Source organism: Zerene cesonia, chromosome 14 (assembly GCF_012273895.1).
Source record: "Zerene cesonia ecotype Mississippi chromosome 14, Zerene_cesonia_1.1, whole genome shotgun sequence".
Lineage (NCBI taxonomy): Eukaryota > Metazoa > Arthropoda > Insecta > Lepidoptera > Pieridae > Zerene > Zerene cesonia.
In genome coordinates, this window is record NC_052115.1 from 287,347 (window position 1) to 313,389 (window position 26,043).

The 26,043-nt window shown below is 37.2% G+C and overlaps 2 protein-coding genes across 4 annotated transcripts in view; one reads left to right on the plus strand and one right to left on the minus strand.

Moving 5' to 3' along the window:
* Positions 1-17,053, plus strand: part of LOC119831650 (ran-binding protein 10) — a 29,403-nt gene extending 12,350 nt beyond the window's left edge. For 2 of the 3 annotated variants that reach the window (XM_038355083.1, XM_038355084.1), the window contains 11 exons: positions 6,644-6,808; positions 7,473-7,663; positions 8,207-8,391; positions 9,090-9,202; positions 10,064-10,215; positions 11,262-11,451; positions 11,857-11,943; positions 14,328-14,399; positions 16,019-16,128; positions 16,416-16,527; positions 16,869-17,053. In XM_038355083.1, coding sequence (XP_038211011.1) covers positions 6,644-6,808; positions 7,473-7,663; positions 8,207-8,391; positions 9,090-9,202; positions 10,064-10,215; positions 11,262-11,451; positions 11,857-11,943; positions 14,328-14,399; positions 16,019-16,128; positions 16,416-16,527; positions 16,869-17,002 — 1,511 coding nt within the window. In that variant the 3' untranslated portion in view covers positions 17,003-17,053. The remainder of the gene's footprint in view (positions 1-6,643; positions 6,809-7,472; positions 7,664-8,206; positions 8,392-9,089; positions 9,203-10,063; positions 10,216-11,261; positions 11,452-11,856; positions 11,944-14,327; positions 14,400-16,018; positions 16,129-16,415; positions 16,528-16,868) is intronic. The other variant, XM_038355085.1, reaches the window with a different exon arrangement.
* Positions 17,054-23,142: 6,089 nt separating this feature from the next.
* Positions 23,143-26,043, minus strand: part of LOC119831669 — a 12,956-nt gene continuing 10,055 nt past the window's right edge. Inside the window, exons 4-6 of the mRNA XM_038355114.1 lie at positions 25,242-25,353; positions 23,776-25,028; positions 23,143-23,447 (exon numbers count right to left, since the gene is read on the minus strand). Coding sequence (XP_038211042.1) covers positions 23,234-23,447; positions 23,776-25,028; positions 25,242-25,353 — 1,579 coding nt within the window. The 3' untranslated portion in view covers positions 23,143-23,233. The remainder of the gene's footprint in view (positions 23,448-23,775; positions 25,029-25,241; positions 25,354-26,043) is intronic.

Here is a 26,043-nt window from a genome sequence, read left to right on the forward strand (position 1 = left end):
TGAAAATGTGTGTGTGTGTGTGTGTTCATATTAAATCTTCCTTTTATCTTTTGTGTTATGTGTTGCTTCAGCACCTTGTTTCCGCATTCAACTTGTGTAGTTTCCCTTTTTAGACCATAGTAAATTGTGCTAACATTAATCTTAGATTTTCACTAACTTATTGTAGTTATATTGTATTGTTGTAAATCTTTATTCTACGACTTAACTAATTTTGACCTCGAAAGGAGTGAGGTCGAGTAAGATGAAATTCCTGATGAAATTCACAGGCAGTATTTAAAAATATGTCTGAATTTCCGTCAACATTCACTCAAATGTCGAAATTTGGAATACAATTTCCATCTAGGGATTCACCCGCTCAACTTTTGAATCTAAATTGCTTTTTCAATGCTCGAAACGTTTTCATTTAAATTAAGTTCATTGTCTGATTCGAATGACTTATGCTTCGAGTTCTACGGTTCATTTCTATTTCAATTGCCGGATTTGTAGGTATTTTTCAGTTCTTTCGGATAACTTAGCATGTATTTAGAGGGCGTGACATTTTCTAGAAATGCTTGCCTCAAGGTCGGATCAATCGGGTGTCCTTTGGCGGAATTTCTTTTATTGTTGTGGGTGTTGTGGAAAGATAATAAGCGCGTATTGACGTGTTAGGTAATGTCCCGCATTGCGACCGATTAACGTGTAAGGCTTAGAATATATAGATATGATGTATTGAAGAGGCTCCATATATTTTATGATAAGGAAAATAATTGCTAAAATTTGATATAATATTAACTTACGGAGAGGAAGAGAGAACATTAATTACGCGTTCTAATCGTTGGTTCAAATTAATAATTAAAATGGTGTATAATTTTATAGTGCGGACGTATCGATTGTTTTTTGGAAAAATTGGGGAATGGGTTGGCTAAAAATGTAAATTGAACTGGGAGAAAAACTTTGAATATTCATGGTGATATCAAAATCAGATCATGACAGGCACGCATTACGGTTCATTTTCGCAGGACTAATGCAAGAGTATTATAATAACTATAGTCCAGAGTCTGTTCTGAGCAGCGACCTCGACTTTGAGTCGTCTTTTACAAGTCACCGGCTTTATTGTAGATGCTCAATTGATTCGTTTCAAATTTACCTCAACTTTCCCCATTACCGCCAGTATCACAGTCTGTGAAAAAGAGGCATTCAAGATAGCATTGTAATACATGCTTCTACATTGTGGGAGTTGTGAGAGTTAGTTTCTTGAACCGTCGCGACTTTACTAATGGAGATAATATTTTTTATTAGCTTTATTTTAACCACTGTTATATACACCAACAATTTAATCTGCCACAGGGATTCAGTGTTCCCTGCTCGATGCAACAAATAAAGAGATTAGTAATGAAGCGGTGCATATGCGGTAAATTAGTACGAGCTAGCTATTCCCTTGCGCTACTTGGTTTTGGTTCATATTAAATAGTTCTTCAAGTTCACTCTGTATGTATCCATATTTACATGTGGCCTGTAATATTTCATAAAGGAAAATAATAAATAACATCTTTCTGGTCTACATAACTTTAGTTTTAATTTAAAACATTTAAACTTGACAAACATGCTGAAGCATTTTAACTCCATACAAACATTTATATAGAATTCAACTCAATGAATACTCTTAAAATTGTTAATCAATCGCCAATATTAAACTCGGACTAATTGGATGCAGTTTAAGCCGAGTTAAAGGTATTTGCAGTTTAACATTGTGTGGAAACAACGTTGATCTGGATTTTTTAATGTAAACCCAGAGTGTGTACCAATAGCCGTTGAAGCTGCTTCGGTCGCTATGGTAACACTCGCAGCTAAAGAGCTACGTATAGATGTAATTTTATACCAATGCATGATGAGATACATACGCACGATTTAGATAAATTTGTATGGGTTGGAAAGTGCAATTTGATGATGCATTACTATTGGAATAAGGTTGTTATAATGGTGCTTTTATAGTTATGCGAAATGTAGGTACGATTTAGATAATTTCATGTTTGTAGTTATGTTCTTATGTGATTTGATGTAAGTCAGATTAGGCGACAGCCTTCTACAGTCGTTAATATTACTATAATATTTATGGCTTTGTAGTTGATATTATAATTGAAACTTACAATTCAGTTCGTTCGTACATTCTAAATTCGAAAAGATATCTGATTGACAAATTTAATTAATTTAATAAACCATTGTTATTAAATTTACAGACTCTTGTCTGCATACTTAATTCATTCAATGCTAGCCTACGTCAGCGGCGAGATATATTTCATAAGTTAGCATAGATTTTACTAGTAAGTCCGTATTCCGTAGGAATATCGGGATACAAAGTTGCCTATATGTTATTCCAGTTGTCAAGCTATCTACGTGCCAACTTTCATTACAATCGGTTCAGTAGTTTTTGCGTGAAAGAGTAACAAACACACACATCCTTACAAACTTTCGTATTTATAATATTAGTAGGATGTCTAGAGAAATTTGGTCAGCTCGCACGGGGAAAAATACCACAACCCCACAGAAGATCAGTGAGAGATAGTAGCATGCGAATGCTACCCCTGTGCTTTATACGAGTCGGGGAGAGGAAAGACTCGTTTCCTTTTTCTCACCCTTCCCACCTTATTCCTTCTTTCCTATCGGCAATCCTTTCTTTATCCGTTAACCCTCAAAACCGGGCCACGCAAAGGACGTCTCTGCGAATGTTCATGGGCAGTGGTGATCGCTTACCATCAGGCGGACCATCACCTCTAACATAAGCTCTGGCATAAGATATGTGAAGTCACATTTTCGTACATACAAGATGATATACTGTATAAGTTACATTCGACCCTGAAGCAACATAATACATTGCATAAGATCATTTGCTATGTTTATAATTACTGCGCTGCCTGATGCCCACACAACCGCGTTATAGAACGAACTTATTACAGCTGAGCGTTATTTTAAAGACACCTTAAGCATAATTAGCGTTGAATCTGTAACTGAATAACGATTGAGTTCGATTCTTTTAGCAATGACTAGAAATAAGAGACAGAAATGAAAATAATTTCCAAATGAAAATAAACCTTAACACATATTTTTTTCGAGATCAATGGTTTTGTCTTAGTTTTTGTTGTAGTTAATATTGTATGATTTTCAATTAGTGCGAGATGAAAAAGCTTATATATTGAATCTTATATGTGATCTGTCAAGACTGTCGGTATGTTCCTGTTGCATTTTGTGCTACGCATACTCTTGGCGTTGGCAATCAATACTTGCCTTTATCTAAATACCGGCGACCCGCCTACACTATGTACACATATCCTTTTTATTATACTATAGTAAATATTCATCTAGCTTTGTATATCTACCTAATGACCCTACTGACTAACTCTCCGATAATATTAAGAATTTACCCCGTCTTCAGAGAGTCATAACACTTAAACTCATCTCGAATTATTTGGATGAAGGGAATAAAGACCAGACAATATGGTTTAAAAGAACGGAGCATACATTTTCAGTGATGAACGAATCTCAATTACCTTTTGTAAAATGTTTTCAATACGCATGTACCAAACTTACTATGGATTACTATCGAATATTGATCCTTCGAGCGCTTACTGTCGCCAGCTTATTGTCTGAAACTGTCAATATTATGACAGTAACAGTACTAATTCACTCTAACTGTTACACAGTTTATTTGTAGTTTTAAACACTGGTGCTAAAGCTATAAGCGAGACTTAGAGAGCTTATCATAGGATCTTTGACAATGATATAAACTGATAATATATAAGGATATAGAACACGCGTATGCAATTGCAATTAGATTAATTAACGATGATATTGAAGATAAAAGTGCCGCAGAGATAAAGACAATCGTTAGACATTTTGTTAAGCGTCAAATTATTATCGTACGACAAATATTCCTGTTTTATCATATGTTTTGTGATATTGTATTTGTGTAAAGGGATATTTACTGTCTAATATAATGTCAATGTTTGGAGAAATGTTCAAAAGTTGACACCAATTGGGGAAGTATTTGACGAAAGTTGTACCTACTTAGTAAACTAGTTATATACTTGATTGGCCTTTGAATGCCAATGGCGAAGTGTGTGCCGTAGTGGTATTATGTATAGTCCGTATTTATTTCGTTTTTATAAGTCATGGATAAATTGATTTATTTTTTGAGGTTCTCTAAAGTTTAATACTAATACGTATAAATTCTATAAACGTTTTCTATTAATCCTAGATTTAAAGTAATTTTCGTACGACTTACGGGTAATAATATGGTAATGCGTCGCATCTCTTTGAAGTAACCCGGAGCCCATCATTGAATTAAATGAAGTGCTCCCCAATTCACATGAAAATGGCTGAAGCTTAGTCATTGTAAACAGACTTGCCACGCGGCGGGTACCGGTTTGATTCATAGAAATGGTCCTGGTGAGAAAATATCTCCTTTATTCGAGGGTTGTACGTGTACTGTGATGAAAAATATGAATATATTTATTCAATCATAAGTATCAGATGAAAAAGAAAGATAATTGATTTTCTCCCAGCTTTTTTGATCGGTATGGTTTGTAAGTAAATGGCGAATCAATAGTGACATAAAAAAATTCGCAACACAAATCTGCACCATATTTTCGTCATTCTATATGGTTCAGTAAGCGCAAGAGTCGATCTTCGCGATCTCCATTATCTCGGCGGCGAATGTAAACACGGGGTTGTTAACCTGCGCGTGAGTCGTTGTGTTCGCAGTTAGCCGTTGATATAACTCATACTTCGAGAAGTCGGTATACCAGATGCGAAATATATGTGACGCTCCGTAATCGCCCCTGGACTATTTTTAACCGACGTTACTAAACAAAGGAGGTTCTCAGTTTATCTGTATTTTTTTTTGGTTTTGCTACTCGAAATTTGAAATTTCGTCAGTTGAATCGTTAGTTGTATCTATTTATAACATTTAAAATCAATGCTATAAAGTTTCTTTATGTGGATGATTGCACACCGTAATGATTACAATTATCTTGAGAATTCAACCACAGTTTAATTAATAGCTGTATTAGTATTACACTGTTTAAAAACACATAGTTCGTGAGCAAAACAACAGCTGTGTAAAGTTGTCAAGCAATCATTATTTGCGTGGTAACGTTTTACGCAGTTTTTACTACGCCCGACCTTGATACGCTGATAATGTTTACCAACACGCGTTCTTCTTGAATTTGAGCTTTATTGTAATGTCGTTAGCCACGTTTATGTTTGTTTTCATATGGAATATTCACGGTGCTCGTGAGTTTCCGGCGCAGTGTCTATGTTGGCTAATAGATGTTGCTTTGGGAAAAGTAAATGTTATTGTCAACATTTATATCCACTAGTGGAATGAATGGAAATTATGAATATTTATGATATTCGTTGATATATGTTCGACGTAAGTGTCGAAATGTTGCGCACTTACGTCTCCGCTCACCCACGTGCGAATGATCTCTTTATTTCGAGATGCTTCCTCAACATTCGTGTCATATATTTTGACATAGTAGCCAACTACATGTGTCTGCGCATGAGATCCAATCAAGAGTTCACGGAGCCACCTCGTCTTTAGATTACGACGTTCGCGTAAGGTCATTAACACTGTCGACCTTGCTAGAATGGCTTCGTACTTGGCTGGACTTCAAAATTTGTTTATATCTAGCATATTCGGATCCTGGATTTGCGTAATGGAAGTTGTAAACTGGTGGAAGCGTTCTGATATATCGAGATTCGCAACTCCTCGTATCACAGTCTCAGACGATGAGATAAGGAAACCGCGCAGATACGTTAACCACACGACTTGACGCCGTAGATAGCATTATAACGGGATATCCATCCCACAATGTTGTTTTCGCTGAAACTATAAATAACAGTTGATTGTATTCCATATTCTTTATTCATAGGTGACGGGAATGATAACTGTATAAGTGTATAAGGATCATGAATATTTGCTATTTCGTTCCGCTTTTGCGCTTTTTTTACTTTTATTATGAGATGGTTTGCTTGGCTGAGTACAGCTTTTGTATGAATTTTAAGTATCATGCATTACTAAGTATAGTATCTATGTTATATCTTTTATTACGTATAGATAAAAAGTGTTCGCTTATGGTTCAGTAATGTTTTGCCCTAAGCGACAGTAAACGTAAATTTTTTTCGCATTTCACTTTTTATATTATTAAATTAAGAATAGCTCGCTGTTGATGGGTGTTTTTTGCATCTATTATAAACAATTGCTACTTAATTGAAAGCGGCTTACAGTTTCCTTTGCTGCAATTTAAATTGGTTAAGTAGCAATTATTGTTGCCTGCTGAATTGAGTTAACTATTTTGGCATCGATCGTAATTTCCAGTGGGTAACCTTTATGTGGGTTGCTGTTGCAACTGAAGCAACTTCAAAAACATTTTCTGATAATCCTTAAATATTATGAATTCAAACGACGTGAAAAATAATTTTAAGTTATTTTACTGTCTATTGCACACTGTTTAAGTCTACATGCTCTCGATAAAGGAACAGCAGTGAGAGTATATTATAGGTTAAAAACCATTTGACTTCTTAGCACTGATTGATTAATAAACCGATTTAACCAGTTTTTCTTACGTCAGATGGATAATATTTCACATGTCCGCTTTTATTCCAGGACATGGGAAGACTCACAAGGATGCGGCGAGCGTCCGCGCGACCCACCCCATACCGGCTGCGTGCGGCCTCTACTACTTTGAGGTCCGCATCGTGTCCAAGGGTCGCGACGGCTACATGGGCATCGGACTGTCGGCTCACGGCGTCAACATGAACAGACTGCCTGGTGTGTACTAGCAAGTAAGGTCTGCATTGGCAGCGGTTAACTGGTAGGTGGTAGGTCGTTGGGAATGTAGGTATTGTAGATTGATTAGTTTCTGAAGTTGATGACAAAAATCTATCATATTAAAAGACAAATAGAGTAATACGCAGAAATAGAGTAAATCATCATTTATTTCGTGGTGAGGTTTTCAATTGAACAACACAGTAAACATTTCAAGGCGCAGTAGTTCTAACATTTTATCTAAACTACGATCGAACGATATCGTTCGAAGCAATTCTCACAATGCATTATGCATCAATGGCTACACACGGTAGTTCCTTATGTGATAGGTATCCGTAGTTTTTGTCCCATTAAGTTGGATGTTTAGTGCACTTAGCTTGTCATTCGTATATCTAACGACTGATTTTAAATGTAAGTATCAGTTTACCAGTTTTCACGTTAGTTTTGTATTTAGTCTATTACAAAATGCAATTCCTACGGAACTGTGGCCGCTTTCACAGCTTCCTGATATGTTCAATCAGTCTCACGTGAAGTGTCAAATGTTCTGCAAGCCGTGAACATGGGCCTTGTTTCTAATCTAGTGGGAGTTTTGTGTGACTCACGACCCTCAGTCTCACACCCAGTACGGTGTTCGGTGTGCGTGTGTCTCACGGGTGCAGTGTTGCAGGCTGGGATAAGCACTCGTACGGTTACCACGGCGACGACGGGCACTCGTTCTGCTCGTCGGGCACGGGGCAGCCGTACGGGCCGACGTTCACCACCGGTGACGTCATCGGCTGCGGCGTCAACCTCGTCGACAACACGTGCTTCTACACTAAGAACGGTCACCACTTGGGCATCGCTTTCAGGGGATTACCGGTGCGTTTGCTTTGGCATAAGTATAGTCTTCCTGGGTTGTCTTCTAGATAGTTTTCTATTTAACATATTATGTCGACAAATGTGTTTGTTTAGTATACTTTATTGTGCTGGTATAAAAATGAATCATTAATGTTAAAACTTATAACCAACTAGACGAATACAGAGGGCGGCCTTATCACTGAAGAGTGATCTCTATCAGGCAACCTACTATGTGAAGTAATACTATAAAGTAAGAGGTAGGTAGGATGTACATAAATACACAAATAACAAATATATGCATGAAAAACATATAGACATATAAGTACAAGTTTCAGTGATGCTTAAAAAATATAAATAAAATATATTACATATATGGACATTAACAATTACAAGTTACTGAATTATTAAAAAAAAAAGACAGAAGTAGTTTTTTTTCCGCGAAAACTAGCTCAAGCAGCAACCAAGTCTATAAAATCCAGCTGAAACCCAGCGTAATACAACAACTCCATCCCCTATTCGTAAAAAATTCTACAATCTTCTGATATTCCTCTTACCACCCCGCAGCCGAACCTGTACCCCACGGTGGGGCTGCAGACGCCCGGCGAGGTGGTGGACGCGAACTTCGGGCAGCAGCCGTTCGTGTTCGACATCGAGGACATGCTGCGGGAGCTGCGCGCGCGCACCCGCCTCGCCATCGACGAGTTCCCGCTGCCCGACGAGCAGGGCCAGTGGCAGCAGGTGTTGCACAGGTCGGGATGTTTCTGTTCGAGCAAATGTGCCCCCGCATACCTTTGCCCACTGGCCATATCTGTTAGGTCACACAGACAGTATCTCTGGTTTCAGAGACACTTTGGCCGATCAATATTTGACATGATTTAGTATATCTATGACATTATTTCATTTATTTTTAAAAGGCTACGGTCCCCTTTTCCACATCTAATTTTTCCCAACATTGAAATGACAATATCCGAAATTATGTCGTCAACAATTCTGACAAATCTACATCCTACTAATCCTACTCTCCTACTATTATAAATGCAAAAGTATGTAAGGATGTGTGTGTGTTTGTTACTCTTTCACGCAAAAACTACTGAACCGATTGCAATGATATTTGGTACGTAGATAGCTGGACAATTGGAATGACGTATAGGCAACTTTTAATCCCGATATTCCTACGGAATACGGACTTACGCAGGGGAAACCGCGGGGCGCAGCTAGTTTACACTATTTTTTTTTTTATTTATTGGTTACATTTGTTCTTGCTGATTATTAATTGTATTTGGAACCCTGGAGAGTTTGTCGAGAAAAAATATCGTCAGTATAACGAGCTGGGTTGAGTTAATGTTTAATTTTCCCTGGACCACTAGTTTAAAATCGTCCCCTGTTCTCCGTACTCGATTGACATTTAGAGAGTGAAATAATACAAGCGACAAATATGCACTGGCAGGATGGTGTCCACGTACCTGGTGCACCACGGCTACTGCAGCACGGCGCAGGCCTTCTCGCGCGCCACGGGCGAGCGCGTGCACGAAGACATCGCCTCCATCAAGAACAGGCAACGTGAGTGCCCTCCGCCTGAGGGAGTCGCGACATATGGAACAGCCGATCATGAGCTAGAATTAGACCTAACTCATGATCGATCTTTTGTCGTCCCAATTAAAAGTTCTCTAATATTTACATAATTCATGTCTACACGATATTCGATCGGCTTCTTTTATGTTTCGTCATTGCATACATGTTTTTGAAGTGATGTCTTCTTGTGGGAGGGTACACCGTTTCGTTAGTTTTTTTTTCTTAACGACGAGGAAATCTTCAAAAGATAAGAGCTTTGGGGGAAAAGTAGAGCATGTGGGATTTCTACCCACTAAAACCACCTCGGCGGCCAAACTCAAAGCATAATAGCAGGGATCTTGGGATCTCCTATGGAACGCACCAGGATCGTTACGTAACGCCTTACGGCTCTCGTGCACGGTTATGTTAGTTCCAGTTTTCAATTAAAACGATAGTTGGAGTGAGATATCATGCTCTCTTTCTATCTCTATCGCTTTTACCAACTGTATCGATTTTACAAATACTAGTGTAAGTTATTAAACACGGGGATTCACTAATTACTAGGGCAAAATATTGAAACTATGTATGGATGTATATTGCTAGGCTTTCGCGAGGAAACCACTGCACGGATTTTGATGAGACTTGATGTAGCATAGGTTGTAGACATACTTGCTTAAGCCCGTGGGTTCGTCCGCAAAACTGCCGCGCGCCATAGCGTTTGGAGCTGCAAAGACAAGCGCGCCAAGTGGCCGTCTTCCAGGGTTGTAGCATTGGTACCAGGATGACACGCATTATAGATTGATATTGCCCGCGGGTTCGTCCGCGCCGCTTAGTCTGGTGCGTAGTGCAAAGGTAGCTCGGTGTGGGCAGGGATATCGAAGCTGGTGCTGGGCGGGCGCGTGGGCGAGGCGGTGGAGGCGGCGCGGCGCCTGTACCCCGGCCTGCTGGAGCGCGACCCCGACCTGCTGTTCCTGCTCAAGTGCCGCCAGTTCGTCGAGATGGTCAACGGCTCCGACTCCGAGGTGAGCCCTCGCCCGCCGTGCCCTGGATCATATATCTATGGGTCAATTTTAATGGATAATTAGCTGACCCGCCGAACTCCGTTCTGCCTTACTCTTCATCACTTAGGAGTAGGAATAGATGTTGGCCGATTCTCAGACTTACCCGACATGAAAACTTCATAAAAATCGGTCCAGCCGTTTCGGTAACTAACATTGCGACACGAGAATTGTATATAGATGTAATATTCGTTTTCATTAAATTTAATTGTCAATTAAAATGGATCAAACAAATGATCCAAAATAAATGATGTTAAATGTAATATCCATCTCAGTAACATTTTAAACTGACTGCAAGAAATGAAGTGGTATTCACAGGATAAGATTATTTTTATTTGTGCTAACAAAGTTACTTCATCACCCTTTACTAGATGAACCGATTTTGATGATTCTATTTTTATTTGGAAGTTAGTGCCTCCCATGTTGATCTTAAAATTTTAATCTAGTTTTGAGAATTTTTGTTAAAAATAAACCTAGTCAGTCTATCGCCAAAAGAAATCTAAATCTTATAAAATGTTAGTTAAGGTTTATACTCTCGAGACCGGACATATCGGTGCACAGTACATCTTCCTGGAAACTGTACATTTTGGTTAAAGCTTTCCATTATAAATATATTAACAAAAAAAAAAATAAATGCTGTAACATGCACAATGCATTAAACTTTTTTATGAATCATAAAAAAACAGGGATTGTGAATGCTTTTCAATGAAAGATTTGTCCGCTCTCATGACAGATGAATGAACATCAATTACGGCACTGATTGAAAACAAAAATGTTATACAAGAAAAGTACACAAAGGACATGTTTATTTATCTTAATATGTATTAACTGTGTGTCAGATTTTACCGCGATGGACTTCTAAACTACTCAATCGAATTTAATGAAATTTGCATGGTTTATATTGTTTCAATAACGGTAAATTACTACCCGGGCTGAGCCGGGGCGTGCAAGCTGGTTTACTTATAACAGTGTCGACTAGGAGAACTAAAACCGTATCAACGCAATTGCAGATGTGCGACAGCGACGCGGAGGGCGCGTGCGGCGCCAACGGCGTCGCCACCTCCGTCATCTCGCACACGTCGCGCGCGCACTCGCCGGCGCCCACCTCGCCGCCCGCGCCCCACGCGCCCCCCGCGCCCCCGCCCGCGCCCCACACGCCGCCGCCGCACGCCACGCACAACGGCCTGCACCACACTAACGGTGAGTGAGGCGCCGAAGACAGCTCGCGCGTGCGCCTGTGTGCTCACGTACACACGCGTACGCACACATGCACACACACACATCTACACATACATGCACGCATACTTGCCAACGTGCCCGCAAATTTATCTCACACGTCTTATATTAATTCCTCTGTCGCAGAGTATACGTTAAACATATTACCGTTTTGTTTTAATATCATACCTTCGAGCTAGTTCTTTGCTAACGGCTAAAAGAACTAGCTCGCTATAACTAGCGGCTAATGTATGTGAAAAAGTAATACTCTTATAATATCAAAATAATAGTCAATAACTGGATGCACGCCTTCAATACAAACCCTATATCACTATGGTCCTTCGAGCCGGAAAAAATAATGTATTACTCATTGTTGAAATACATTTCCAGGTGTGTCGGAAATGGCGGACGGCGAGCCGCGCGCGAACTGCGACGTGGACATGCCGCCGGCACACGCTTCGCCGAACGGCATCGCCGGTATGTAGCCGCCTTATACTAGACGCGTCGTGTGACTATTCAGAGTAATTATATTTCGCTCTGATTGTTTTGTTTGAAAATCAGTTATTAATTAATGTTATTATATTGATATTCGTATATTTTACATGAATGGTGATATATTAAGAATAATTATTTTTTTATGAAATTATTATACAGTATGTTATTATTATGATATTCTCTATATTGATAAATAGATGTTATGTATATGTGTGTTACGTAATCGTTTAACATGATAATTAAGTATAAATATATGTTTTTATAAAGAGCGTGTTTTTAGATGAATTCTATAAAATGTATTTATTTATGATTTGCACAACACATCATTCATACATCGATGTTATTTTGATTATTGTCTATATCCATTTTATATATTATTTGCTCGTGGCTTTTTAGTTCATTTATTTTATCATATATAACGATTTATGATTAAATATTATATTTATAAGTGTTTTAAATATATCCGTCTAATATGCCATCCCATTGATATAACAAATTTAAAATAATGAAGTGACACATGATATTTATGAAAAAAATTAAATAGAATAGATGAAAAAGTGTTTTAGTAGAATTTTAAATATTATACCTAGTATATATATACATACACTAGGTGACAAATTTTAATCTTGAAATCGAAATAAAATCTTTATCTTTGGCATTTGGCAAAAGATAGAGTTATTTGTTGAGGAAGCAATGCATAGTTAATTCATTACTGTTCACGATGTGTATTGCTTCTGCTAAATCTGAATATAATGTCTCGTGATAATCTAATCATTTTGTCGCCTAGTGACGATGGTGACAATTTTTCAAGTAGTTTTAAAAAGCACGTTAATAGTCGAGCGTTCATATGTCGAATTTACGAAGTCAGCAACAATTTATGTAGAGCAAATTTATGGTGGTATTTAAAATGAAAAAATCACAGCTCCAAAACATAAAACGTTTAAAAGTGATATGTCATTTTAAGTAATTGTTTATAAATCTACGACAAAACTATATGAAATGGTATTAATTCCACTAATATATAAAATAATATTGTTCGATAGAGATACATAGAATACATAGAATGTGACAGATATATCATTGTCATCTCTGTCTCACATTGCATAAACAATTTCACTAGCTGAGTCAACTATGTATAGTGCTAATGAAATTATATCTGCCTTCGTAAATTTGACATATGTCCAGAAAAACTACCCTCATATTATTTTCTTTTGTTCCAAGAGAAAAATAACCTTGTCTCAAGTACTGAAACAGTTTGTTCAAATTTGCATTACAATGAGGGTACACATTAAAATGACTTCACACAATCATAGTTCAAGTGTTATTCTAAGAAAAATATGTGCATGATATTTTAAAAATTTAACCCCACTAGTGGTACACTGACGGAGTGTAACAATGTTCCTAACACGGAATATTTCCGTTGTGGTTATCTCAAATTCCCGAGTATCCGGGACGATTGAAGGGTGAAATGTTGGATGTGAAATGGCGATGTTTTTCTTGGCATGGCATGGCTTAGTTGCTTGTTACTCACAGCTCACGCGCGCACAGCACGCGGCTTCTTATCTCATCCAGTACGCATGCATTATGAGATTTTAGGTTGAGTAAAGTATGGAAATGGAAGGAACACGATCGAATTTGAGCTTTATTGCCGGGTGTTACAGTCGCTTTTTACATGGATATGTAGATTTGTGACGAACTAAATTTCCATTTTATCACAATTGTTTTTTGTATCCAAAAAAATATGCTTGAATTTTTTTTATTTAATTGCACTATAAAATGTGCTTTTTCAAGAATATTAAACAGCATATAGCTGCAGTCGATCGTGTTTGTGCTTTGTAAAGATGATATTTTAAATAATGAAATGTCAGTGTACACTTGCGTCGTGTGCAGTGGCATGAGCTTTAAAGGGAAATTAAATTATGCAGTTTAGGTGTTGATTGTCATCCACCCAAAAAAAGAGGGTTTTTTTTACCCAATTCAGTATTAAAACAGTCTTGAGTGTGGACGACGGTCATGTTATGCGATATTTAACGTTAATACGTCAAAAATAAATAATTTTTTTTTTTAAATTATTTGTTCAAAAGTTTTTTTCTTATTTGGATACACAATTGGGACTAAAAAGAGGCCATTTGCTTCGGAAACATTTATTGTTTGTATTGCTTCAATTGAAGTATAACATGATAAACATTTAAAAGCCAGATAAATGTATCTAAATAAGAAAACTCAACTACACCCATAAATTGGAATGAAAATAATAATAATTGCCTATATTTGTCCGGACGTATTGACGTTAGACGCAAAAGCTATAGGTGAGCCTAGGCCGGTAGCTCAGTGGTGGCTCAGCGGTGGGCGGGTGGTGGTTGTAGGTTCGGAGCCGGTGAAGGGCATGCCGGGCGTCACGGCGTGCGTCGCGGCGCTGCTGTCGCCGCGTAGATCCGGTGCGTATGCGCATCCATTTTGGCTTAGCATCTCACGATCGGGTCAAGCGGTGAAACAACGAAAGAATAAATAGAAAATTAATTCCAGTTCGGGTTTTTGTAAGAAGCTTGTATAATACATAAAAAAACGTAATGTTCTGACAGCCAAAAAAGAAAATTCATTGGTTTTAATGAAGACATTATAATACTTTCACCTCTCGATCCAAGACCCTTCGCGTGACCGATCGGTTTGAAGCGGGACCTCAACTCCACAGCACTCGCTGCGTTCGTCACTAGATCATTCTAACTCTGTCTTAACTTTTTATACTACGTTTTTGAGTTCCTATAGATTTAGTTTTTCATCAATCTCTAACTGTATGTCTCTCTAATTGGATGTAAAATGGGATGGTTTACCTTATTTATTATATATCACACTACATATGGGCCAACGTATACACATATCTCTATATCTATATATATATATATCACGCATGGTTACATGTATATATCCATTATATATATAGCATGCCTTATATATTTACTCTACACGAACAAAACAACGCACCATATGTCCATATACCCTACGTCACGCGTTTCACTTTCCGAAGCCCTTCACAGTTTGTGTATGTACTAATTTAAGCGAAATTGTAAGTAAATTGTTTATTATATTCGATAATTAAGATATATAATACGATATTGTAAGGATACATATACACGTATTACAATAGTGAACGGAGAGAACGGACAAAGACGGTCTCTTAACAAACGGTAGCGCAAGAAATAAAGAACGATGGAAGTGAAGTGTCATGTTCATTAAATCATCCGTCAATTCTGAAAGTTTCACTCAGTGCTATAGATGTTTTATTGGATAAGACTTTCTGTCAGAAATGTCTAGAAAAAGTATGAGAAAATATTATGGCTGAGCTTACGACATAGTACAAATAATACTTTGATTTGTGACAAAGGCATTTCATATAATTGACTTTCCTATAATGTTATAGCTTGATGGTAAGCGATCAGCAGCTCTAGCCTTAGCACCCCTATATACTGAACGAAACACAGTAGCATGCTACTATTTCATGCCAGTCTTCTGTGGGGGTGTGGTACCTTCCCCGTTGCGAACTTGGCCTAATTGGTGTTGAAGCGTTTTCAACTTCCACAATGAAGAACTCATTTTCATTAGTCTAATGTCTGTAGTATGTAAGAGGTGTGTAATGAGTCTCGAGACTTTTAAATTGTGCGATGCAAATCAGATTTTTTGTGTTTTCCTTATCTTTCAGCTTTTCGCATCGAGCGTGAGATGAGTGAATGATGAATGAGTGAAGGAGAGTCGAGTGTATGTCAAGATATGTCTGTGTTTGTTATAGAAACGAAGTGTGAAAAGGACGCCTATATAGCGTCTTTGTCTTTTAACGAGTAGTGCTTATTCTGAAACCTTTAAGACGCATAATTGTTTTAAGGGGGTATTCATTATAGAAACAGTGAGGGATAGAGAGGGGAGTACGTTGCGTTCTTGTCTTACAACCTTCAAAAGATTAATTATATATGACGTGTTTGTTGTAACTGCTATGCAATATTGAAGCGTGCGTGATATTTTGTCTAGCATATACGTAAGATTAATCACACATGTTGGTGTGTAGAGGGGGAAGGGTGTCGCGCGTCCGTGGAGCGGATGCTGGCGTTCGGGCGGGAGCTGTACGCGATGAGCCAGAAGCTGACGCAGGACCACTATCACAAGTCCATGCTGGAGGTGAGTGGCTCTGGTGTGAGTTTGGTGTGAGTGATGTTTGTGGTGATGATTCCAAATTGTTTTTATCGTCAATGACTTTTATAAAAATTCTGATATTTGTCTTGTGTTGCGTACTGTGATATTTATACTCGCTTGTAAGTGAAAGATTATGCCACCTTGCCTAAAAGGGAAATTTTAAATTGTTTTTTTACGTTTTTAATAAGTTTAAATTTCATTTGTAATGTCATTCAATTAGGAAGTAGGGTGTACAGGATTCGATCGTTGAAGCTAGTGTGTTTTTCGTGCAGGATGCTTTCAGCCTGCTGGCGTACAGCAACCCGTGGGACAGCCCGCTCGGCTGGCAGCTGGAGCCCGTGCGCCGCGAGGCCGTCTGCGAGGCGCTCAACTCCGCCATACTCGGTGAGTCTCCCGTCTTTCACTGGGCCTATAACTCGTACGATTTGTTAGCGGATGGAATAGAGTAGCCGGAGGCCCGTATCCATTTTTCTCACACTTCCCGGTCCATTTTTTATTATCGTCGTCAATCCTTTCCATTTTACCCCTTAAAATGTCGTGCCTCTTTTGGGCGAGGGTGACCGCTCGCTATCGAGTGAATGACTGACTTGCTCGCTGTTATGTAAAAAACTGTATAGTGTAAAAATTGTGATGACTTTAGTAATACAATCGAGACACAAGTTTGATTGCGTGTATTGCGTCACATCGCCACTTGGAGTCCCAATAACGGCGCGCGCGGCTTGCAGAGTTCCAGGGCATGGGCTGGGTGTCGCCCGTGGAGGCGTGCGTGTCGCACTCGCGCGAGCTGCTGCGCCGCATGGCGCGCGCCTCGCTCGGCGCCTGCGCCTTCGCCGACCTGCCCGCGCTGCTGCGCCGCTGACCCGCCGCGCCGCCCTCGCCGCCCGCGCCCCGCGCCCCGCCCGCGCGCCGCGCCCCGCCCGCGCCCCGCGCCCCGGCGCCCCGCGCGCCGCGCCTGCCCCGCGCGTGCGTCCGCCCCTAGGGCCGAGGGCGACATTCGAGCGACGCCAGGAGGCACGCGCGGTCCCAAAACGGGCCGCTTCCGGGGAAGTGCGCGCGCACGGGTCGGGCTGCACTACGCTACGGGGCTACACCACCTCACATACAGCGCACCTTGGGATATAGCGTGTATAACTATGATTTAAATGTGTGCCCTATATTCCAGTGTAACCTTGGATACTTGGCAAGTGTGTGTGGCACAATGTATTACTCTCTAGCTTTCGGTCTCGTAGTCGATGGAAATTCCTTCTCGAATGATGAGCCTATTTACCAACTCCAGACGAAAATCATACCATAAAACCGCTCCCTTGCGACGAAACAACGAACAAACAAGCAAACAAAAAACACACATTTGAGTAAAGAAGTAAGTATAATAAAAAATGGTACGTTACTAGATGCGGTTCTACTATTTAGGAGCTCTAGTGGACTGGAGTATACATCACATACTACTGGCTTCTAGAAGAGGATATATGTAGTACTCATGGAAATTGGATATAAAGATAAGTACTAATTTGGTACCGGTTACTTACGGTCTCGTTAGCGTAACATTGTGGTTCAAGTGCTTATTGTCTGCAATAGTGTCATATTTCGTGGTCCAGAATGGAACAAGCTGGTTAGCAGGATATAGGCATATTACTCCCATAGATGATATGGTACTCAAGGTACTAGGTAATGATGTAATTATACAAAACATAAGAACTAAAAATAATGTTCAGAATTGGCTATTTGTTCGTATTTAACATGTAAAATAATAATTAATCTCTTAAAATCAATATAGCACTCTCTAGTATATGATAAAATTTGTAACTTAGGAGTCCTAGGTGTATTAATTAAGACTGAGTTATCATATTAAAATTTCTTAGTGCTTGTACGTGCCACTTAACTCAGTGTCCACACTTGCCTGGTGTCCAACTGCCTACAGTGTACGTGGCACCTGCCAACATAACGTGTATCTAGCCAGTAAATATAGATCAGCCGCCATTTTGTTTGTCATGTCAATTCATCCTTAGCTGTGTGTGAACAATTGTAAATAAATCATTCTAGAACTTTCCTCGGTGTCATTAATACTCCGCCATGTTGGATTTCGTGTCAAAGTGATATATTATGTCTATCTCTCACAATATATTATTGTTTTAATTTACCCAATAATCATTAAATTCGCTTATTGTTTTATTATAAAATGTTGTGTGTAAAATATATGAGAAAGTGTCGTAAGCGGGCGCGGTGTTTCAAACGAAAATGGACGTTATTACCGTGTTATTAAAATCGAATGTAGTTTAGTGCTGTGGTCTCACGGACATGCGTTGTGTATATTTCAGCGTAAATTATAGATATATTATAGATTTATATAAATAAAAATTAATTAATATAATTGGTAACGCGGGGCACTACTTATTTTTTAATATGGCAAGCACTGCACGTGATGATTTTATTGGTCTTGCTTGGTTCGTATTGACAGCTCGTATCATCATGTTATACAATTAACAATTAAAATATAACTCTATAAATATTAATTCAAACAATATCTTATTTTTCGTTATTTGATATAAACATAGACTTAAATTTATTAAGATTTAGTTCTAAATTCATGGGATGTTAATCGAATTTTCTAGTTTTTTTTCTTAAGAATATTCTATTTCTATTTGAACTTTTGATTAGCTGCTTCCACTGCGATCTTCTGTCAATGCGAACACTTTGCAATACGCCCTCTATCTTTTTAGTTGTGTTTTAGTTTGTAAAGCGATTTGTTAATGTACTTTTTATCCGGGCGCTGTGTCGCATCGTTTGATTGTTCCCAAAACACCGAAATTCCGCTACCAGGCGGCTTCCTTTTTAAAAACCATACATTTTCTTGGTTTTTTTTTCTACGATGTGACATAGGTGCCGGAGTATATGATATATGTATTGTGAAAATTATTTTATTCAGCGTTTAAATGAACTTCTAAAACGATTTTGCTTAACGATGCGTAACGCATACATTTATTATCATGACACGTCCTTTTTGAAGTTTATTTAAACGCTATTTTTTATGTATGGCCTATTATCAGTTGGTGCCGAAACGGCATTGCAATATTGTATTGTCCCTTTTTGACGTTTTGATGTATCGTTTGCTAGAGCGGGAAAGAAAGACTGTAATTACATTGTTATGTTAAATATAAAGTATCTGCGTACCGTGTCACTTCTTGAGTTGGAAATGAGACGAAGCACTTAATTACGTGACTTTATTCAATGTTTACTCAAAATAAAGAATAAATTATATTATCACATGATTAAAAACGAAGAAATTATAAAACAAATACTTTCGGCTTTTTTTTCAAGTTTCCTATCTCGCTCTAGCAAAAGGCTTTGCTACGTGGCAGAAAGAGACAGTATATCAAAAAGTGTCGAATGGATGGCTTGTCCCTTATGTAAAATACACGACTCTAGGGTTTCATAAGACTTAAGTGCCACCGCTATATTATGACATGGATGATATTGGCCAATCAAATGGTCCTTAGCCCTATAGGTGAGGCCTAAGAGAAAAAGCAAAAAAAAAAAAAAGAAACTCTTTCAGTCAACTTCGTGTGAAGTTTTCATAAATTGTTGGTATATAAGACTAAAATGAATAAATAAATTTATTAAACTTGATTTATTGTGGTTTTTTTTAAACCCTTTACAATAATAATAATTATATAGCGATATATGTAAAAGCGATTGTCATCTGGTAAAATTTGCAGAATACATACAACTAGCTTTTGCTCGCGGCTTCGCATGCGTTAACTTTTGAGTATAAAGATTATTCTTGAATCACTCTATATATTAAAAAAACATAAAATCCGTTGTGTACTTTTAAAGATCTAAGCATACATGTATACGTACATGGGGACATACGCGGGAAACGGCTTTATACTATGAAGTGATATAGTGAGGTGAGCCAATGATGCTAAATTTGGATTTATATAATAGAAAAAAATCTATTTTTTTCTATTGGAATTGCTTGCTTTGCTCGCAGAAATTGTCAGGTTATATTTTCCTATAAATTAAATAATTGCATTCGGGTAATTTCAACAATTTACAACATTAAAGCGACTAGAACGATTCTGTCGTTTAAAGCGTGAGAAATAGATCTGGAACATGATGCGACGCTGTATTTCTTGTAAGTATGTTTAGTTTAGATGAAACTTAAGTTGGAGGATACCTATTTTACATCACAGTGGGCAACTGAGCTGGCGGTTTGCCTGATGGTAAGCGATCACCACCACCCATGGACATTCGCAGATGTAGTGCCTCTGCGGATGCGCTGCCCTCTTTTAAGGGAAAAGGAAAGGCTTGGTGATTGAAAAAAAGAAATGGACTAGGACGAATGAAGAAAAGGAAACCGGCCTCCGGCTCCCTCACTCATCAAACGATACACAGTGTCGTGCCACTGTTTCACGCCGGTTTTCTATGGGGGTGTGGTACTTCCCCGGTGCGAACTGGGCCAATTCGTGGCGAAGCGTGCTCGACTCTCACATACTTTACATACATACCTACTATATACACAACTAACTTTATAAGTGTTGACAAACCAACAAACGCGAAATTTGGCACACATATTAAGAAGTTTTTATGGTCTAACATAAGCAAAAACAGCAATTCTGCATTATTAAATGCATATACCTCGAATTGAAAGTCACCTTTTTTAAGTTGGTAAAATGTATCTATGTTTCAGATGAAGTTTTGATTATTCCTACTAATAATAAATGCGAAATTAGCGTCTGTCTGACCGTCTGTCTATTTGTCTCTTCTTCACGTCTTAACCACTGAACTGCTTTGAATAATATTTTTTTACGGTACTTCTCTGCTTAGAGTTGAGACATTGAAGAATAAATTACCTTTATTGAATCCAAAACGCATTATATATAAAAAAACAATAGTCGGTAAATACTTCTGCGTGTGAGAAAGTACTACCTATTTTAAAAAGTGCTAGTTTATTTTATGTTTTGACAAATATTTCCTTCTTCGATAGCTCTGATATTAACACAGTTATCATTAAAAGGCCACAGGTTATGAACATCTAGATTGGGATACCAAATGATAACTTAAAACTAGATATACCTTAAAATAACAAAATGCATAAATTTTACAATAAAATTAAACAAATGCTCTGTTTTGGAATAAAACCTTTTTTCTCTAACGACTTTAATATATGGGAAATCAGACTTTACCTTTACAATAAAGCAATCTCCCCTTTGAAAGCATAACATTAAATTTGAAATAATATAAGCGAACGCAAATTTTATCCCCTTGAATTGTAAATTATAGTCTTTTTATTAAAATCGGGAGCCCGGCAGTCCATAGATAACGAATCATTGAATAATTATGATAATTGTCAAAAATTATTGGGGAATGGTTCAATAAAAATAGGTGATTGGAATACCTACCAACCAAATTATAGACCGGGAAATGTTATATGGTGCGGAATTATTAACGATTCGATTGTCTCGCAGGTTTATTTGAGAATTTGATTTTCGATTCAAATAAAATTTTTGAAATAATACTATATAAGCATTAATACACTATACAAGTACACTTCAATGTGTAATTAGTAACTATTAGCCCATACAGTAAATTCTGCATATGAATAATACTGGAAATCAAATAAATTTCATTATTTTATACTTTTCCTTTAATATTATTACCGACGTCATATCTCAAAAACACAGCAAACGATTTTCTCTCTGTTTAAAAATGGAATAAAAATTGCCCACCCTAAATTTTGTGTCATTTTATAACCAGTGAATGGCAGATTTTTCAACCAATATAAAACAAGAAGATGCGCTGCGTCCGCCGGCTACCGCGAGAAATTGAATCAAAACATACAATATTTATGTTGAAGGATGCACTGCACTTATGGAGCGGACTGAAAACATTCATATTGAATATGCAATCTATTAGGAAAATAACGGTTTTAATGGAAAATTTCTGTTGTGTATATAATGACTGATAGTCGTTATATTTTTATTAACCCGCTTTTATTAGCTTCACCTGTATATTTATATGTAACCGTTTTTTTTTGACTCGATTACCATCCACTTTACAGATTACATTCAAACATTGTACATATATCGAGGATCGGCGACAATACAATAATTTCAATCGTTTATCTTAATATCTTGATTAAGATAGCTAAGATTAAAAAATATACTAAATTTGTATAGTCTCACACATGACTGAGATATTTTAGTCAATTCTATCATTAATACGTCCTATGTTTTGTTTTTAAAACTATGCAATTATTTTGGTAATCATATTTATATAAAGCGTGTTAAAAATCTTTGTAAAAATAAAACAAAAATAACGACAGCATAACACATATTTACACGTATAACATATATGCAGAATTAAACTACAACAAAAAAAAAACGTAAGGCCAATTTAAATGGAAATGTAATTTTTCGAACTGATAAAACGTACATTATAAATAACTTCTCAATTTCTGCTCCACGTAGCTCTCACTCGGTAATTCGGTACATTGGTTCATTTCTATTTCATATCGACTCTATTAACTTGCAAACAATTTATATTCCATCGTAGCGTATTGTACAAAACGTCTCGTCTACTCAAAACTTGCGGCTCTTTTAATATTTGATCTGCATATTTATAAAGTTCGCCGCGAGCTGTTTGCGACCGAAGCTTATTCTATTCGGCTATTGTTTGTTTCTGTGATATATTGAGCTCGGATTTTATCAATAACAATTCGCCTTATTTCAAGAGACATCTCTGGGGAGTGTACTTGATATTACTCAGTTATATTTTACATTGAAATCGGTTGTTTTCTTTGAAGTAATTATTAATGAAGGCAGTTTTGTACAAATGTAAGATTTAAGTATTCGAAAGTGGAATTGGAGGTTGTTGTATAAGTTTGTCGCGGGGTACAATTGTGATTGTTTTTAATGTTACGGAAATATAAATAAAACGTATTTTTATGTTGTTTATCAGTACTTATTTAGAAATTGAAATAAGAATTAGACATGGCAATAAATATATTGCACTTGTACAGTTTATTTGAAAAAAATGTGAACAAAATAGCTAGGTGAGGTATTTAATACTACAATTTTCAAACTAAAGTATTCTACAGACGCGTGCACATCTGAGCACTCTCGCAGGGGACGTACCCTGGCAGTCCATATTTGCACAGCAGGCTCAATAAAAAATCTCCCCTGTGACGTTTAAATGGTTGTTCCATCACAGTCAGTTGCTTGTCCAGTACCATGATATTAGAAGAGTTCAAGGTTGCTGGTGGCCATTGTACAGGAAGGTACGTTGTGGTTTTTGGGGTTGGGTTTCTGTGAAGGGAAAACATATTGTTTTAATCCAACTGAGATACGTTTATGAGCCTTTATGTGCGGAAGCTTTTATCATATAAAGAGAATATATGCTAAGAATATACTTGATGTTTTTTAATCTACCTGTATTATAAAGGACAACGTTTGTGAATTATGACTTTTTTTGAGAATTGTTGAGGATCTGAACCGACTTTAGTCAATTTTTGTTTTTATTCCGGGTCAATCTGAATGCAAGACATCATATTCATTAAATGTACTAAACTATTTAATAGGTATTTTAATATTGTATTTTTATAATAAAGGCCAGGCATTAGACAAAAGATCTTACCCATTTTTCATAAAATTGGCTATCATGGTTGTTAATTTGTCGATAAATCTTCTGTCTCGTGCGGAAAGAATCATTGAGATTCCAAAAGGTTTAAATATATAGAAGAGTTCCCCTCCATGAACTGGTCCTTTTAGCTGTGGTACGAAGAGTCTAGCAAACTCTCTGTCTCCTTCATAGGCGAATAAATAATTGTATACAGGCTTATTTGAAAATTTTGTTAATACTCTTGAAAAAGCAGCTATGGCAGCATATGCTACCCAATCTGAATAGTATTTTACTAAACTGTCTATAGAATTCATAGTAATATTTTCTGTATCAAAATAATGGGCACGTAATAAGCTAGCTATTTCTCTTCTTTTATTATCAGAACACCAGGTGAATAAGCATGGAATCATTTCTTCGAAATTATCATTCAATTTCATTACTGATTCTTCATTTAATAAGCCATAAAAGTATGACCCCTCGGATTCAGTGTAACCCATCATGACTGGTACCTGATTAAAGTTTCTCGATTTAATTATATTGTATGGAGCGTCGATAAAGAATGGATCTGAGGAATTGGTATCAACGCACGGCGAATACTTGAAATATCTAGGGTTTACTGATGTATCTTTGGTTGCTTTTATTAATGTCTTTAGAGGCGTCTTCGTAAATAGTTTTATAACATCGTCTTTAGATTTTACTGGTGCAATATTTTTAGCGTCTTGGAAAGCTGGTTGAACAGGTTCCACATTAAAAGCCCACGCCGAAAGCGCTGTTCCACTCATAAGAATTGCTTTATGAAATAGTCCTGTACTGACTTTGGATAGCATGTGGAATGACGCTGAGCTGGCGCCGGCGCTCTCTCCACAAATCGTCACATTTTCATCGTCGCCACCAAAGCTAGCTATATTATTTCGGATCCATTTCAACGCAGCCACTTGATCTCTAAGTCCAAGGTTGGATATATCGTTTAAACACAGAAATCCAAGCACACCGAGCCGATAATTGACAGTGACCACAATGACACTTTTGATTACTAAAAATTCTGGGTCGTATAGATTCTTGGCGCCCATGTAGTAAGCTCCACCGTGGAAATACACCATGACAGGAACTTTTTCATTCGGTTCCGTCCATTCTGGTGTATATACGTCGAGGAGTAGACAATCTTCTACGCCGATTAAAGAAGAAGCTCTCCATTGTGGACATTTAAGCGATGGACTGCGATAAATGGCTTTAAAGATACCTTTCCAATTGGGTGGCCTTTTGGGTTTCTAAAAAGAAATACGGCTAGTGAAGCATCAATTTAAAGTTTTTTTTATACTTCAAGTTCTCCAATAGGAATTGTTCGTTAATAACAAATTAAATAACGCATGTTGCATCCTTACACTTCCATTGTTTATAATTAATAATTGTTGTAATGTAATGTACTACTAACTATATAATACATAATAGTTTTCAGAATGAATGTTAGTAGAGGAAATTACCTGAAATCTATCCGCAACTGCGTAAGGTATATTATAATACCGGTTTTGTCCAAACACACTCCTTAAACCTTGCAGTTTGCCTTGACTGATCTCAACGACGGGAGTCAACAAACTATGCACTGTGCCACATAATATTAACCACTCAAATGCGGTTAGAATACCCATCTTCTATCATTCGTTTATGTAGGTAATAATTTCTACACAATACACATCACAGTCAATAAATTCACTTCACAAAACTTTAGCGATGATAATTCTCTGTAAACTTAAGCATTAATTATACTAATTTTAATCCAATAATATTGTCCAATATATGAAACATGTAAATAGATAACTTGGAGTTTAATTTAATTATTTCAAACACAAGTTACAAACGTGTATTATTGAACAATATTTGTTATTCTACGGCACAACATAATATATGAATTTCCATCACATTTCAAACGCACATCTTAGATAAGACGCTATAGCAATACGTATGAACACAGTATGAACATTAGTTTTTGCAAGCTTTCGATTGCTCGTGGCGAAAGAGTCTACGTTTCGTAATTTTACAACCTCTTAACTTCTCTGCTTTGTACTGTAAGTTTTATTTCTTTGTTTGCTTCACAAATGTTATATGTCACGTATTTTTTATCATAAGCATAAAATGTAACTAAGATTAATATCAAACTATTAGACCATCTGATAAAAGGTTCCAAAATGAGCCACTATTGTATTTAATGGCAATAAAATATAGTTTAAAAAAACTAAAAAACACGCTTTTCAAGCACATCAAACTAAAAACTATAAAATAATTTTT